This window comes from Zophobas morio, unplaced genomic scaffold, assembly GCF_036711695.1.
Source record: "Zophobas morio isolate AGI-343-1 ecotype UQ-CSIRO unplaced genomic scaffold, CSIRO_AGI_Zmor_V1 ptg000008l, whole genome shotgun sequence".
In the NCBI taxonomy this organism is placed as follows: Eukaryota; Metazoa; Arthropoda; class Insecta; order Coleoptera; family Tenebrionidae; genus Zophobas; species Zophobas morio.
In genome coordinates this window covers 14,320,774-14,339,089 of record NW_026972113.1, presented here as the reverse complement: position 1 = coordinate 14,339,089, position 18,316 = coordinate 14,320,774, and the positions used below count along the sequence as shown (strand labels likewise).

Below are 18,316 nucleotides of genomic sequence, written 5' to 3'. Positions count from 1 at the left end.
GACTTTTCTCCATTCCAAGATCTCTTTCTTGTCCAAAACGAAAAAAAAAAAATTCTTACCGTTGCTGAAATCTGAATACCTTACATTCGGATTATAAAATCAAGAAAAGCGAAAAAAGAAACGGATTTCTAAAATACATGTTGCCAAAGATAAGCGCAGAATTTATAAGCCTGAATTATTTAAATTCAGTATGAGTTTTTTAAAACATGGTTATTTAAAGTATGTGTGTAATAAATTATCTTAATAGGTCAATCAAAATCAAGCAAGGAAATTTCTAGTTTCTGTAGATATTTAACTTTTGTGAATAAACTTTAAATTGTAGATAGGTATACTCGTATCATGATTAAGAAATCTAAATTCCTTTGCTTTGATGTTATTATGATACACTATACTTAAAAATTTAGTAGGTGTAACAAGTTCAGAAAATGACCTAAATTTTCTTAAAATCTCTACTATTGATGAATGAAAGGACTAAACCTGTAAATTTTCATTTCATTCAGTACAAAAACTAAGTAGTACATGTTGATTTTTCCCAAAGTGACTATAATAATCATCTCAATTTTTAATCGTATACAAGAAGTATATTTTTTAAACATATGATATCAGAAAATCAGTTTATTGGTTACGTTTTTTTATATACTTTTTTTAATAACCGTGCTTTACAGGAACCTATAATAAATAAAACCGTAAAAAAGAATGTCTAAAATGTGAGCACATTCCGGATGCAATTGTTTCCTAATTTCACAGAGACCTCTATAAGTACTTTCAATAGGTACCATCTGAACGTGCTCGCTGCACTCGGGAAAAAAATTCACAAAACACTGGGGAAACTGTGGGTCAATTATTTTCAAACGTCCTTGAAGATCTCAGTCCGGCCCAATTTTTATTATTTCTTGACTGAAAAATTTATTTTATTTACTACCTATGATTTCCTGGTTTATGTCATTTTTTATGCCAACACTTTAACGTTATAATTAGTAGTGGTACAAACTTATTAAATGAACACATTTCTCCCCACCAACAAACCGATGACGTAGTCTCATACTTTTGGTACACAAATTTAAATGTGCAGCATATATTTGTCCAATAAATTTCGAGTTGAGTCAACACATGACGACACAAGTGTAAATTTCAAGTTTCATATAATTTTTTTTTTTTTGGTATTGGGACATTTTTATGAACTATTTATTTTTGAAACCGACGAAACTGCTAATCAATCACCGATAATTTTGCCGTTGACTTCGATTGCGAAAAAGACACCTTCTATGTTATTTTCGATAAAATCCCGATTATTAACGCGGCTTCCCTCTTTCCTCGAACTAGTCCCGTGAACACCTCCCGAGAATTATCAATTCTCGTCGTCCCACTAGCGTCCGTTTTCGGCGAAAAGCGTCGAGAAGGTCCCGCGCCCGCCAAACCCGCCCCCGAAACCCCCCATCGGCCGGTCTCGCAGCCCCGATTCGAACCTGGCGCCAAACGGCAGATGTATCCGCACGACCAACTCCCGGGAGCTCCAATCGAGGGGGCCACGCGCAAGTCGGCACTCTCGCAACCGCCCTTCGCCAGTCCAGTCCGGCGAGCCGAGGCCCAGGCGGCGCCCCAAACGACATCACTCGTTGCCAGGTGTACACAAACAGAAACCAAATAAACGTGCGTCCTGTCTCCCAGCACGATGGAGGCGTTCGAGAGCTGGAGGAGTTACGCAACCATCTGTCGGCTGTGCTTGCAGAAGGACGGCTACATGCTGGGCATCTTCAATCACATCCAGGGCAAGGACAAGAGCATTTACAAGAAGATCATCGATTGCACGGCGCTACAAGTAAGTGACAGTTGGGCGGCGCGGGGTTGAGGTTAGGGTCGGACGGGCGCACCTGGGGCAGCGTCGGCGGCGGACGGCGCGGCGTGGCACTCGCGAGGGGTTTTCGCGGGAGCACGGCCGCCGCTGGGGGCGGATGTGTCAAAATTCGACCATTTTTCGGGCTTTCCGTGTGTGGGCGGCGTTGCCACGTGGGCGACATGGAAAAGCGGCTTGGCGGCGCAATTCGGCGGCGACCTGGGGCTGGGGCGCGGGAGTGCGCGCAAGGGGGCGCGAATGGGGCCGCGGGAGCGCGGGAAAGTGGGTTCGAGGGGGTTTCGGGGCTTTTGTGGGTCGGGGACATGTGGCAACGTCGCGGTAATCGTTACGGGTTGATGCGAGGCGCGCGGCCAATGGGATGGCGAGATTGAGGCGCGCGGTTTGAAGGATTGCATTTTTTTTGCAGTGCGAATGATGACGTTTTTGTGCGATGCACTGGATCATTACGCCGAGGTGGCAACGAACTTTTGACATTTGTATTTTGTGCTTTGTTTTGTTTTGTTTTGTTCTGTTTTATCGACGTGTTCTGTGGCATTTCAAACATAATGTCACGAGCGTTGGCTACACAAGGTTTATTAGTGTTTTTTTTTTAATTTATTTTGGTTGTGCGTAAAGTTCTCCAAATTTAATTTTTAATGTATCATCGGCGAGTAAAAACTGACAAGCTTTCTAAAACTATAATACTCTGCGGTATTATGATCGGTGAGCGTCCGGACCTAGGAACTTCCCCGAAACCCGAAAAATATTTGTTTACATTTTGCTCATGACATGGGCGACTCTCTACTTTTACGTTTTCTCTACCTTTCATGACCCCTAGAATACGAAGAAATGGGTCTCCCGTTTGCGTCTGCCTGTCTGTCCGTCTGTCGTCTGATTTTTGTTAGACAGATACTCTCCGAAAGTACTACAAAAAAATCAAAATTATGAAACATTTTGCAATTTAATTTTGAATCTGGAAAATCGAATGCTTTGAAATCTTGCAAATATATAGCTTAAAGTTATGATAAGCATAATAAATTTTTAATCAAAATATATTTGCTTATCCCCCTCCAAAAAATTTATTACGTCAGCTCAAAAATTTGCTTGATAAATCCTGTCTAAAATGTCCAAAATATGATGAGTATGTATACTTGTAATTTATCGTTCGATTCATATTTGTCGGATTTGCTTATATGTACAGGGTGACTCAAGAAAATTAATTAATCGATCAATTTATTTTGTTCAATAAATCAGGAATTGCAAAAATGAATATTTTGAAATCTTACAGATCTTTTAAAGTTATTGTAAGCATGTAACCAAATATATCTGTTTATTCCCCCCAAGAAATTGATGACGTCATCTCAAAATTTTGCGAAAATGTGCAAAATATGATGAGTTTTGACTGGTGATTTATCATTATATTCATATTTTTTAGATGTGCCCTCTATTTTCTCGGAGAATGGCATTTGTCAAAATTGGTCTTATCTTACCAAGGACTAGCCCCGCCCACCCACCCTCTATTTTCTTTGAGTGTATGGCATTTGCCAACATCAGTTTTATCTTAGCAAGTATTAGCCCCGCCCACCCACCCCCTATTTTTCACAGGATTATGTCATCTGCCAAAATCAGTCTTATCTTAGCAAATATTAGCTTTTTTGGTAAATGACGGGGCTAGTACTTGCTAAAATAAGATTAATTTGGCAAATGACATATGTACCTCAGAGAAAATAGGGGGCGGGTGGGCGGGGCTAGTACTTGCTAAGATAAGACTGATTTTGGCAAATAACATTCCCCTGAGAAAATAGGGGGCGGGTGGGCGGGGCGAGTACTTGCTGAGATAAGACTTATTTTTGCAAATGACATATCTTCTGAAAAAATAGGGGGCGGATGGGCGGGGCTAGTACTTGCTAAGATTTTGGCGCTATTAATCTTGTAAAAAATTGTTAAATTTAAAAGGTGTTAAATAGCAAGTTTCGATAGTAACGAGTTAAATTCCTAAATCTGATTGGATGTTTATTTTTTATGTTTTTGTTGAAAGAACTTTCGACCAATTTTTTCAGTAGCTCATATTAAATACGAATTTTTTCAACCAGCTATGCTGCATATTTACAATGAGATTTGTATTATCAAAAAAAGTTTTAGTAAAAATTTTATTTTTTGAAAACAGTGAACGCTTCGAACATTTGTGTTTACTGTGTCAGAAGTTATATTCAAAAAAGGATTAATCCGCAAACTATAGGTTTCTAGAAAATATATATGATTTTCAAAACTTCATTACATACTTGTTGAAAAATCAAGCCGTCAATATTTAGAAGATTTTCAGTCCAAAATATCACATATTTTTAGCAACTTTTAGCGCTTAGAATATTAATGATCACATCGTGTTGAAAAAGTCACTTGTAAGTGCAGTTTTTTCGTTAGTAGAGGAAATCGAATGTCATAATCAACGGCAATGCAAGGTTAACGATGTGTGGTTTTTTTATTTGTTTACGTTGGTGCATGTCCAATTTTTTTAATTTATTATTATAACTCATCATGGTCACTATAAGATCTTGACAAAATAAGCAAACAGAAACCCGTTCATAACTAAAAAATTCTTAGTAGTAATAATAATAATTTTGTTTAAACTATTTAGCGTGCCTTATGTCTGACTCATTTCTGTCCACTACATCTATTCTATAACCGTTTGTTAAAATGCTTTTAATTACACTGGCTTAGGCTCTGAAAGAAAATCACAACTCGAATTAAACAAGAACGGTCTTTAACTTAAACACAGCAAAGTTTTGCACAGTTTATTTCTACAATTACTACAGGGAATGCTAGGCGACTGACAAGTTTGAATTGGGCACCATTTGTTGCTTCCTTAAATCTGTAGACCCTACGGGACATGGGTCATAAAACATCATAAGCCGATATTGAAGAATAATGATAATTTATGACAGGCTTCAGCACAGAATAATCTTTTCCCGCATTCTTTTGAAATATTAATTTTAATGGTGGACATAATTATTATACTCAAACACCACTTGGGCACTGTAGGGCAAACAGGGCTTAACAAGTCCGTCTATTAATATATTCGCCTAAATGCATTATTAATGCCGTTTTCTTGTTATTTAGATGAGAAGGATTGATACCATGGTAATATGCAGAATGAATTGGGGTTAGGGTCTTGAATTTTGTTGATATACTTAAAAAGTGACCATGAGCAAAAATTATTGTGAGTATAAATGATTGAAGTCGATTGAAGACATTTCGAACAATCATTGAATATAAATATAAAAACTGAACGATGTGGGTTATTTATTTCAAAAGAATTTCATTACTCAAATTTTCAGTGTTTAATTTTTTAGATTTTTCAATGTGTTTCGATTTTTATAGTTTGTTCTACTTTTTGTTTTTTTGATTTTTTACTTATTCGATTTTTCAAATCTTACAATTTTATAATAAAATAACTTAGACGATATAGATATTTTCAATTGTTCACAACATAAGTTTAATAATTATTTTAGGCGTCTTTAGTAATAGCCAAGTACAATTTAAGTTACTAAATATTATTTTTCTTTATCTTTTTTTTTGTATAACTTTTATCTCTTTTGGAACTTTTGTTGTGTTAGTCAATAAAATCTATATTATTACTATTATTATTATTTTTCGATTTTTCGATTCGATGATGATTTCTCGATTTTGTAAATTTTCGATTTTTAGAATTTTTAAATTTACATTTTTCACTTTTCTGATGTTTCAATTTCTCAGTTTTTCGATTTTTTGCCTTCTCATTTTAATATTTTTCGATATTTCGATTTTTCAGTTTGTCGATTTATCGAGTTTTTTAAGTTTAAGTTTTTCGATTTCGATTTCTCAGTTTTTCCATTTTCATCTTTTCGATTATTCGAGTTTCCAGTTTTTTTGGCGTTTGAAAATTTTTGAATTTTTCGATTTCTCACTTTTTCGATTTCTGTGTTTAAGTTTTGGGATTTTTCAAGATTTCCATTTTTAAATTTTTAGATTTTTTTTTATTATTTACTCACTAGATTTTTCAAAATTTTGCGAGTCTTACCTTTTTCAGCATTTTCATCTATTCGATTTTTTGGATTTTTGGATTTTTTAGATTTTTAAAATTCTTGATTTTTCAATTTTTCGGTTTTGACAATATTTTGATTTTTCCTCCAAAACAGAAACATTATTTAAAAAAAAAGACGCTAGGAGCCCTAAGATTCTGTAAAATTCTTTCCAAATAAAGAACTCCACAAAACACAAGAGGCCCCGAAGATTTTTATATATTAAAAAAAAAACACTAGGCGCCTGCAAGACTTTCTCTTTTAAACCCAAAAAATTGGTCAAAAGTTATTTAGACAGATCTTCCCTCGCATCTGAAGTGAAACTATATTATCAGTACATGCTTAACTTCTATTGTTTATGTTTATACATCGAAAGAATGCTACAATTAAGCACGCAGCAAATTGTCTTCTCAAAACAGAGGAAGCGATTAAAATTATTATTTAACTAGGAGTATGTATAATGCAGTAAAAAGTTCTGAATTCTCTATCCATTCCCACCAAAACTAAAAATGTCCCCAATTAATCCTCTTTAAAATATCAAATTCACCTGCTGGGGAAGTTCTGTCCGAATAACTTCAGACTAATTTTTAATGACAGTTCTTTGCAGGATAAGTATTACTAGTTGCCTACCCATATAAATTTTGCTTTTACGAGTCCACTCAACATCTACTGTGACTCAACATGCATATTCTACATTTAAAATTGTTTTAAACAAATTCAGCTCCTCTTCATGTACCCAATTTTTGACATCAAACGCTTTTTTATTATTTCTGTAAAATATTAATTTATGATGATATTCCTCTCTGTTTTTTTAAGGAGTCGAAGTATTGCTGGTTGCCTGTTCACAGAAATTTGCATTGGAAGCGATAAAATTTGCATTCGTATTTTACATTTTTTACAAGTAATTTTCAAGATGAGAGAATACTTTGTCGCCTGAGCGACAAACACAAGATAATTTCGATATATTTTTTCGTTTCGCCAGTATAATAGCTTCTAACTAGATTGCTTTACGTGCCTTTTTTCCAGACCTGTTTAAATAAATTCGCTTTTTCTTTTTATCTTAAATTTCGCGTATCAAACACGTTTTTTTTCTGTGTTAAGTAACCATCGCATACGATCCGTGAAAACAGCAAGGTCAGCTTCATTATATTCTAAATTGTGTTTGTTGCGTCCGTGTACCCGCTAACGAGAAAAAAAAATCCCTTTCATCTTCGGTTCTAATTAACGAGCTTACGAAACATATCGGCTAGATGCCACCATGTTTTGTCTGATATTTTACTGTCCACTATGAGAAATGAATTCGAACTATAGATAACAAGAAAACTATTTTTCTTTGCAGATTTCCCACGGCGACGGCCTCCCGAACGTCATCTGCCACCGCTGCCTCTATAAGATCGAATTCTGCCTCGAGTTCCGCAAGCTATGTTTCATGTCCGACGCCACCCTCCGTCAATTAAACGCGGCGATGGCGACCGAGAACGGCCCCGCCGACAACGGCCCGCCGCCCCAGCTGCCCTTCTTCGAGCAGCTCGCCAACGGCAACGAAGAAGACGTCGTCATGGTGGTGGACCCCACGGCTCTCGACTACGAGTCCGAGTACGAAAGCGAGAACGACAGGCCCAGCGACGGTGAAAACGTCGAGACTACGGATACCTACGGCGGGAAGAACGTGTCCATGTGCCGGTACTGCGATCACGCCTTCACCGACAAGGGCGAGTGCGTCGAGCACGAGAACACGGCCCACAACAACGAGGTGCCCTACACCTGCAGCCTGTGCGAGATGGGTTTCGCGGACCGCCTGCAGTATTCGGCGCACCTCAAGGGGGTGCACCAGAACGACAAGCCCTACAACTGCCCGCAGTGCGACCGGACCTTCGCCAGGAGGTCCGACTTGCGGAAGCACACCGTGGTGCACACCGGCATCAAGCCCTACACCTGCATGGTGTGCTCCAAGTCGTTCTCGCGGAACACGAACCTCTCCAAGCACATGCGGATCCACTCGGGGCAGAAGCCCTTCGTGTGCCCCAAGTGCCCCAAGACGTTCTTCTCCAAGGGAGACCTCACGCGCCACGCCATCATCCACTCGGGGCAGAAACCCTTCAGTTGCAACTTCTGCCACTTGAGTTTCGGGCGCAAGGACAAGCTGCTGCGGCACGAAAAGCGTCATTTCCCGCAGGAGAACTGCGAGGACAAGTCGCACGAGCTGCAGTTGATGCGCGACAACCTCGGGGAGTACTACGCGAAGGACGGCGACGAGACGCGCGACAGCGAGGACAAGCAGGAGGCGTGGGCCGACTCGGAGAACATGGTGATCAGCTTGGACCCCTTCAACCACAACAGCTTCGACGGGTCCGTGAAGGCGGAGAACGCATCGGAGACGGATTTGACGGCGGAGCCCAAGGAGGCGGCGGACGGCGCCGAGCTGCGCGACCTGCCGCAGATCCCGGCGCACATCACGGGGGACAGCTTCTCGAACGACGACGGCAAGCGCTACTCGTGCGACTCGTGTCCGAAGACGTTCTCGAACCCGGAGAACATGCGGTACCACCACGCCACGCACTCGGGGATTAGGCCGCACGCGTGCACGGTGTGCAAGAAGACCTTCATCAGGAAGCGGGAGCTGGACAGGCACTTCGCCACGCACACGGGGATGAAGCCGTTCAAGTGTGTCAAGTGCAGCAAGAGCTTTGGGCGCAAGGACAAGCTGGTGCGGCACATGCGGATCCACGACGTAAACAAGGAGCACTCGTGCACGATGTGTCCCGCGACGTTCAACAGGCGGGACGGACTACTGCAGCACATCAAAACGCACGTCAAGAACGAACAGAGTTAAATTGTTATTTATTTTTTTTATCGTGTCTTCACATGTTTTAAAGATTTTAGGCTTTTTTAGATTATGGTATTTAATTAAGTAGTTTTTAATTTCTGTTACGATTTTAGTGATACTTATATTTTGCACCGAATAAAGTATTTTTGCAGAGGGGTCTTGTGTTGGGGTAAAAGGATACCTGAGAGGATATTTAATTTAATATTTAGAGCTGATTTAGAGCTGTGGTAGCGTAGGTTGCGCCATCTCACGAATCGAAAGTGTGTTAGCAGTATTGGCAACAAACAAACTTGAGTTGGCCTTCAACAGATTTCCACGTTCGCGACCAAAGAAGGTATCTTCGGCGTGGATTCTACAAAAATTGGATTAATATTTTAGCGCCGAAGTTGCGTATGGTTTCTGAAAATGATTAAAGGGAAAACAAAAAAGTCCTCTTCCGAAGTTCAAAGACACTCAACACAAAGAAAATATTCAAGCTGATTAATGCGAGCGAAGTTTCTTTTAATGGAAAGATCAAAGAAATATAAATTCTTTTATAACTCAGCCTTTAATTAAAGCGAAAGATAAAGTCGTCATTGTTCGCTGTATCAAAAGTTAAATTTATTAATTTTAGATTCCTACGTATAATAATTTACCCACGTTGCATTGTAGTCGGGTACCCAATTCCGACGACTGATTAGGATTGGAAAAAAAGTCCTAGGGCAAGTTATGCAATGAAGAAATCCCTAGCAGTCGATTTTAAGTAAACTGTATGCAACGCCCCCAATTAAGACTTCTTTATTTCGCTCACCCACCCCAATTTAACTGTATTCGTGTAATTCGAGGGCCCTCACACGTCCGCTACAACGAAATTTATCTAATTACTGCGCAGCTCTTTCCCCAACTTAGCGAGGGCCGAAAAAAATATTTCTCTTCGGATTACTCGTACGTATCGGATTAAAAGAACCTATTGAATTTGTCCGTGACTTGTATAATCATCCACTTGAACACAACGAATCCCGGAATGAGACAACCACGTTCCCCTAATGGAAAATAAATGTTAAAAGGCTGCCCAATTGCCACTTGCGGAAATATACCAACAATGTCATTGTTTTATTTTTTCATTCCTTGAAACACGTTATATTTTCTACAATTCCTGAACGTGCAATAAAAAACTTGAAAATCGCACGGTGATCATGACCCTTCCACCCGTCCCCGGGCCGCAATTACGCACAATTCGATGCAAATTCGCATCACGCTGCGAGTCGCCGTCATAAAAACATTTTTTTGAGATGTGGCGGCGGCGATTTACGCGTGCGTGCTGGGGGCGGCGGCAGGAGCGCATCCCTGTCGACGCTCGTCCGGGGTGCTAGTGGGTTCCGTGCTGCTCCCGAGACCGACCGCTCACTGTTTCCTCGGACCTGCACCTGACAGCACCGTTCTGATGGCGACGCCGTGAGATCGAGTGCTGAAGCGACTGGGCAAGGGCCGGAGGGTTCACCCGAGGAGTTTTGGTAAGGGAGATGGCGTGTTTGTGTGAGGAACGTGGGGTTTTTGCCCGGAGACCCGTGCATGGCTTTTAATCGTGGCGTGATTGTGTGAAGAGTCATTCGATTTTTTATCGTCGGTCACGTTTTTACAGTTGTTGATATAGTGGGGTTGAATCTAGATGTGGGGGTTTTGAGGACTTTTACGCTTGTGTTTGTCAATTTGTTCCGAAATCGGAATTAGTGCTTGAAAATTTTTACAAATTCGAATACCCGCCGGCGAGAACTAAAACTCGAGACTTTTCTCAACTTCGCGAAATGTTTTAGAATAGTTCATCTCATTTAACAGGTGATTAAACTTTGGACGGCCGTATTTTCCGAGGCTCGGCTCAGCACTTAGCATTTTTTAATACTGAAAGGAGCTTTCGAGCTGGATTCAGCTGGACTGGAAATTAGTTACACAATGATTGTGCACCAAGACGGAGTAATGATTTTATTTGCTAAGAAATACGTCATTATCTAGGGGACAATTGACTTCCAGGCACAAAGGAGCTAAGTACATAAAGGGTCCTTTGGACGGCTGTGTACTTAAACAGAGAGTGTACAGCGTGTGGTCAAGGAATTGTTTTTTGTTCTGACGAACACAGATTCATCATAATAAAAGCAAATTACGACAGAAATTCGTGCTGATTTGTTTACCAACAACAAAACTGTTCTCTCTAATGAATTTGCTCTCAGTCGCGAAAAGTTTGTTTTTTAGCTACTCGCACGTGCTCGCTGCGCTCGTTTTGCTGGAATAACACAGTTTATTACGGAATTACAACATTGAGTGTGTCATGTTCTAACTTAATTTGTTTATTCAGGACCAATTCGAAAGAAGGAAAGAAGTGCTCTTTTCGGATCTGGAATTTTTGTCATTGAAAATTTGGTACCAATCGATGTCCCTGTGAAGCTAAATTTAAAAACTTTATTGTTATGAAAGCAACTAATTTCCGGATTTATCAATCTTTTGAGACTTTCACTGGTTTTTATTCTATATGTACAAGTTTAAAATTTAAGAAGTTGTGGACTATAAGTTCAAATGGAAACAAAAACGAAATCTATACAGGCCATAGATTTCATTCATAGTCCATAGATTATTATAGTCGCGTCAATGACTCCACACTAATGTGAGCTAAAGCGAGTGTCGCAAGCACGTTCAGCTATGTTTTTAGAAGCTAAACTGAGAAAAGTTTTGTTATTGTATGCAGAATAGCTGTGCGTCAGGGGAAACCAGTCTAGACAGTCTTTCCAAAAGTACTTTAAAGCATACAGTGATAGTTTCAAAATGAACCCCTCGATCTGATTATTTGTTCATGTTTCGGAATTTTTTTGATTAAACAAATCAAGACTAATCTGGTTTTATTAGGTTTATGGCGACACGTTTGAACTTTTATTGGATTAAATCACGATATTTCAATGTATCGATTTTTACTGATGGAGATAATTGGGCGAATAATTGGTGATAAAGCAATATGGAGAAACTTCTGACCGCCCCCGGTAGTAATAACAGTTAAAAATACACCGTTGACCTGCAGTATCGACAAACCTAAAACGTGTGCAGTTTTCGAGCAAGTGTTGCGCCTAACGCGAGTTTAACGACCGATTCATCCAAGAAATCACGCAGTTCCACCCATTGTGATTAATTCTATTGCACCGAATCACGGCAAGTCGGTCTGTTTTGGGGATTCCATTCGACGCAGCACTAATTTCCGCGAGTTTTTTTCCACAATTTCGTCTTCGGCTGCTCGTTAGACGCCCTTCGAGCAGGTTAATGCGATTTTAATTGAAAGCAGCTTTGTAAGAAGTGAAAATTGATACATTTATCAAAATTATTGGAAAGCCATGTTGATAATCGAGCGAAATTTTATCTTCGGCGGCGATAATTAATAGCCGGTTTGGCGGGCGGATAATAAGATCCCGGACTTGTGTTGTATAGAAGCGATTTTCAAGCGAGAAAACATAAATAGATCGAAGGGCCAACACTTTCGCACATGATGCATTAGGGAAAAATCCCCCGACGTCTGTGACCTTTCCGGAACGCCGCCCCATATCTCGATCTCGTGCACTTCCCCCCTCAGCCACGTCATAAGCCGCCCACTCCACATCGAGTGTTCTCAATTACAAAGGGCACAGCGTCTGCCGGTATTTATCCCTAGATTCCCTTCGATAACGGGGATTAAAAATGAAACCAACGGGAACAAGGTGGCGCAAAAACTCCCGCTTTATCTCGGGATCGACACTTACCGTGTTTACCGGGGGAGGGCGCGTCTTTTATTTGATAAATTACGGTGAATCCTTCCCGGTTTTGCTACTCTGGGAATATTCGTTAGTGTGTTTGTACAGATTGGTTCTCTTCCTTCCGTCGTGGGCTTCGAGTTATGATGGATCGGGAGAGTGTTGTGGTCAGAAGAGAGTAGGTGAGGTGCGGGGGGCGGAAGTGAATGAAAGGAAATAGATGAAGTCCCGACGGGATTAAATTAAAATGGGAAGGTTTTACCTTCGTTGTTTTTTAAAGGGGTCGAGGTGATAGGTACGTGTTCTTAGGGAGATGGTGAATTATGTACTGTTTTCTAAATGGATTTACATGTTTTTTCGAACGGGAGGAAATAAAGTGCCACGACAAGGGGTAGTAACACTGCTTGAAATAAATCATTCCCGAGGTGTTACAACGACTCTATTGATTGTAAGAATTTTGCGTTCCGACTGTTTTAATGATTCTGGAACTACTCCAAAAGCTTTTAAATAATTATAAAACATCTTGTTAATAATTTAGATTCACAGGGACATACACCAGTCATTTTCAATAAACGTGCTCGCGTTACCCATATGACAGGACACCAAGCACGATCAAAGTTTCAGATGATATATACATAATACGAGCGCCGCAAGTTGGTCATCTTTTATTCAAATATTGATGAACGCCCGAAAAAATTAAAATTTCAAAGTTCCCGCTATAGCTTGCATGGACTACAAAGTTGAGAAAGTAGTGCCTACTTTTTAGAGAACTTCCTTCGTTCGTGAAGTAAATCGGTTCATCATGATGAATAAGTTATTATTTGATTCTTTTTTTTATATAATAACTCCTAAACGTGCTAAATTTAAAAAAATAAATTCTCAGTAAAAATAATATATGCTTGGTGAAATAATAGCTGCTTAGTTAAATTAATAACTGTTCGGTTAATAACTGTTCGGTTAAATAAGGAATGCTTAGTAAGAACCCTACGTGCTAAGTATAAAAATTGGTCGAAGGTTATTTCGACAGAACTTCCCTCGCCCATCAAGTGCAGCACAACAAATAATACTCCCGCAGAAGGTGCAAATTGAAAAATGAAATATACTTAAAATAGACAACAAATAGGAAAAATCGAAAAATCAAAAACTTTAAAAATCGAAAAATATACTTAAAAATTGAAAAATTGGAAAACAAATCAAAACATCAAGGAAAACAAAAAAATTAACGGAAAATCTAGAACTTAAAAATTGCAAAACTAATATACCTATCGAAAAATTGAAAAATCGAGAAATCGAAACATCAAAAATGGAAAAATTGAAGAACCGAAACATTGCAAAATTCCAGAACTGAAATACTGAAAAACTGAAAAATGGAAGGAAAATTTAAAAATCGAAAAAGTGAAAAAATTCAAAAGTGAAATCTTGAAAAACTGAAAAATGGAAAGAAAATTGAAGAATCGAAAAAGTGAAAAAATCCAAAACTGAAACATTGAAAAATTCAGAAATCGAAAAATTGAAAAATCACAATTGAAGAAAGACAAATTTGTCTCGATAGGTCTTCGTATAATTATCACCAAATAAGAATAATAATCATATAAAAATATTTGTTCCATTGTGGGTCAATTAATCATTTTAGCCCTCTGTTTTGAGGAGATAACTCATTCAAATGAAACAAATTTCTGCGTTACATTCTTTGGATGTAGAAATATAAACAATCGAACTTAAGCATGTACACTGATAATAATACACTTTTTTCCGTATTTGTTTTGAATATATTTCATATTGTCCGTATGTCTGCGGACGGCACTCCCTTGGAATTTGCCCTCCCACGGCGCACGGGGTTCAAGGTATCATTTACACCACTAGTTTTTAATATACCGGGTGTCTGAAAAATGGCGGATTAACTCTCCGCTACGTCATTCATAGAGGGTAGGTATCTCATGTCAAAATCAGTCTTATCCTAGCAGGAACTAGCCCCGCCCACCCACCCTTTCTTTTCTTGGAAAGTATATCATTTGCCTAAATCCGTCTTATCTTAGCAGGAATTAGCTTCGCCCGCCCACCCTTTCTTTTCTTGGAAGGTATATCATTTACCAAAATTTGTCTTATCTTAGCAGAAATTAGCCCCACCTACTCACCCTTTCTTTTTTTGGAAGGTATGTCAATTGCCCAAATCAGTCTTATCTTATCAGGAACTAAGAGAGACAAATCGAGAAATAGAGAAATGGGAAAATCAAAAAATCAGTTCATCGAAAAATTGAGAAATCGAAAAATTTAGAAACGTCAAAAATTGAAAACTGAAAAATAAAAATAATTAAAAATCGTAAAACTGAAACATCGGAAAATTGAGAAATCGAAAAATGAAGAAGTTGGAGAAACCGAAAATATGAAGAATCGAGAAATCTAAGAATCGATAAATTGAAAAATCCCAACAGTAATAAAAGAAATCGAAATCGAGCAAAACTGAAGTATCGTAAAGTTAATAAATTGAAAAACTGAAAATTTTTGAAAAAAAATCGTATCAAAAATTAAACATTAAAAAAATCCCAGTAAGTTGATAAAAAGAAAAATTTAAAAAACAAAAATTTCAAAAATCCAAGAATTAAACAACAAAAAAATCCAAGCCTGAAAACTCAGAAAATCGAATGATCGAGAACTCAAAATATCAAAGAAAACTAAAAATCTAATATTTAAAAATTCGACAAATTGAAAAATCATGGAACTGAAAAATCGAAAAGTCGTGACAGTGAGAAATCTAAAAACCTAAAACTTTAAAAACTAAAAAATTAAAATATGGAAATATTCAAATCCTGAAAAATTCAGTACTGAAAACTTGAAAAATTGAGAAATCCAAGCATCAAAAAATAGTAAAATCGAAAAATATAAAATTTTAAAAATCCAAAAATTGAGAAATAAAAGAAAAGAAAAATCCAAAATTTAAAAATTCGAAAAATTGAAAAATTAAAATATCGAAAAATTGAAGAATTGGGAAATCGAAACACCAAAAAATTAAAAAAAAACAAAAATCTAAAATTCAAAAATCAAAAAATTGAACACTCGAAAAGCCAAAAAGTCGAAAAATCGAAACATGGGAATGTTCAAAAACTGAAACATCGAGAAATCAAAACATCAACAGTAGAGGAGACAAAAAATCAAAAACTTAAGAAATCAAATTAGACCAAAATTGAAAAATCGAAAATTTAATAATTGAAAAATTGAAACATTTTAAATGAAAAAAAATCGGTAAACCGAAAAATTGAAAAATCTAAAAATAGAGAAATTGAACAATCTAAAAATTAGACAATTTAAAAATCGAAGAATTGGAAAACCAAAAAATCTAAACCGAGAACTTGAAAAATCGAATAATCGACCAATCAAAACATCAAGGAAAACAAAAAAATTAACGGAAAATCTAGAACTTAAAAATTGAAAAATTAAAATACCTATCGAAAAATTGAAAAACCGAGAATTCGAAACGTCAAAAAATGGAAAAATTCAAGAACCGAAACATTGCAAAATTCCAGAACTGAAATACTGAAAAACTGAAAAATGGAAGGAAAATTGAAAAATCGAAAAAGTGAAAAAATTCAAAACTGAAATCTTGAAAACCTGAAAAATGGAAAGTAAATTGAAGAATCGGAAAAGTGAAAAAATCCAAAACTGAAACATTGAAAAATTCAGAAATGGAAAAATTAAAAAATCACAATTGAAGAAAGAATTGAAAAGTCGAGAAATAGAGAAATGAGAAAATCAAAAAATTTAAAAATCGTAAAACTGAAACATCGGAAAATTGAGAAATTGAAAAATGAAGAAATTGTAGAAATCGAAGAATCGATAAATTGAAAAATCCCAACAGTAATATGTCGAAAAATTGAGAAATCGAGCAAAACTGAAGTATCGTAAAGTTAATAAATTGAAAAACTGAAAATTTTTGAAAAAAAAATCGTATCAAAAACTAAAAATTCAAAAAATCGAGAAATTGAACAATCAAAAATCAAAACATTGAAATCCCAGTAAGTTGATAAATAGGAAAATTTAAAAAACAAAAATTTTAAAAATCCAAGAATTGAACAACAAAAAAATCTAAGCCTGAAAACTCAGAAAATCGAATGATCGAGAACTCAAAACATTAAAGAAAACAAAAAATCTAAAATTTGAAAATTCGACAAATTGAAAAATCTTGGAACTGAAAAATCGAAAAGTCGAGATAGTGAGAAATCTAAAAACCTAAAACTTTAAAAACTGAAAAATAAAATATCGAAAAAATCCCAAATTGAAACATTGAAAAATTGAGAAATGGAGAAATGGGAAAATAAAAAAAATTGGTCTAAAGAGCTTAGACAGTACTTCCCTCGCTATCGGAAACGTGACGACTGCATGCCTATTATGTTTTTGTTCACATTAGATTTCAAAGCATTCGGTTTTGTAGTTCCTGATTAATAAATCAATAAAATAAATTTGCGCATTCATTAAATTTTTTGAGTAACCCTGTATATCCGAATCTAAAAAATATGAATGGGATGATAAATTACAAGAAGAGACTCATCATATTTTGTACATTTTAGATAGGATTTATTCAGCAAAATTTTGAGGTGACGCCATCAATTTTTTAGAGGGGATTAGTAAATATACTGTGATTAAAACGGTCCTGGTTTAATAACAAAAAAATATTGTTCGTCTATGAAACAAGCTCGTCTTAGACAAAGTATTCATAAAAAAATATGTCGTAAAAAAATGACAGCAAAGTGAGGAAAAAGCTGTCAAATGTTTTGAAATAAATAAAAATATAAAAACTGAACGGTGTGACTTCTTTATTTCAAAACAATTTCCTTACTTGGCTGCTAGTCCAGACAGGGTTCTAGAGTATTACGAGTGCATTAGTCGAAATTAAATGCCCTTCAAAATCGCAAGATTTGTCTCCCGAAGAAGCGGTTAGAAAAAAATAATCAAATTTTGTACATTGACAGACAGAGAATTGAAACTAAAAAAAAATCATGATTACTACTTTCAAGTCCAGGGACAAATGCTTGTTACGGGTATTTCACAAGTTTATTTTGTTGTGTGGACACCCAAAGGAATTAATATAGAAAAAAAACGAAGAAATATGTAAAAAGATGGCAGATAAACTTGGCAGATTTTTCTCTGGCGCATTATTGCCCGAAATAATTGATTTAAGAAGAAAGAGGAACCTGGCTTTGCGAGAGATTTTTTTTAAATAAATAAAATTTGTTTCTATTTTTTTATGTACTTTAATAATAATTTATTAGGAGTACATTTTTCATCATCAAGACTTGCATATTTTTATTATAAATATGTTTTGAAAATGATCTCTCGGCAAATGAAAACATACGAGCACTTTTTTCGAGTAAACAATGAAGGGAGAAGTTACTGGGCGTAGGGCTTTTTTAAAACACCTCCTTTCTTGGACAAGTAGTAGATACACTTAGCTACGTATACGTGTTAAACAAAAGCTGTATTTTATATATTTTTTATTATTATTATAAATATGTCCATTAGTTTTATTAATTAACAATAATATTACAATGAATTTTTAGTAATCATGTGTATTGAATTCAGGATCCTGAGTGGAGCAAAAATATTATAGTTCCCCAGTTTTAATTCGGTTTTATGATAGTACCTCATTAGTTAATTTCCTTAACAATAGATTACTACGGCCGGTGCTGGCGGCTTGTTATAAAACTGAGTTCCTTACCATAAATTAGAAAAATCAGCCGAGAACGCTAACATTCAGCTTATGGTAGAGCAGGCGATAAGGATTTTACCTGGAAAGTCGCTTCCGTAAATTTTAGTGGCGCTCCTATCGGCAAAGCACTGAACTAACTGCTCAAATTCTGTC

At 36.9% G+C, this 18,316-nt stretch overlaps 2 protein-coding genes across 3 annotated transcripts in view; both read left to right on the top strand.

The window, feature by feature from the left end:
* The first annotated feature begins 1,672 nt into the window (after nt 1-1,672).
* LOC135125454 (gastrula zinc finger protein XlCGF26.1-like) lies at nt 1,673-8,873 on the top strand. Of its 2 annotated transcripts, none has more exons than XM_064051092.1 (2): nt 1,673-1,819; nt 7,232-8,873. In XM_064051092.1, the coding sequence occupies exons 1-2, from the start codon at nt 1,673-1,675 to the stop codon at nt 8,723-8,725; spliced, it is 1,641 nt and encodes a 546-aa protein (XP_063907162.1). In that variant the 3' UTR covers nt 8,726-8,873. The 2 variants fall into 2 exon arrangements, with proteins under 2 accessions (XP_063907162.1, XP_063907163.1); XM_064051093.1 differs by lacking the exon at nt 1,673-1,819 and adding an exon at nt 2,266-2,425.
* Nucleotides 8,874-10,060: 1,187 nt separating this feature from the next.
* The window catches only part of LOC135125440 (acetylcholine receptor subunit alpha-like), a 51,672-nt gene continuing 43,416 nt past the window's right edge, over nt 10,061-18,316 (top strand). Inside the window, exon 1 of the mRNA XM_064051066.1 lies at nt 10,061-10,212. The gene's annotated coding sequence lies outside the window, so the exon portion shown is untranslated. The remainder of the gene's footprint in view (nt 10,213-18,316) is intronic.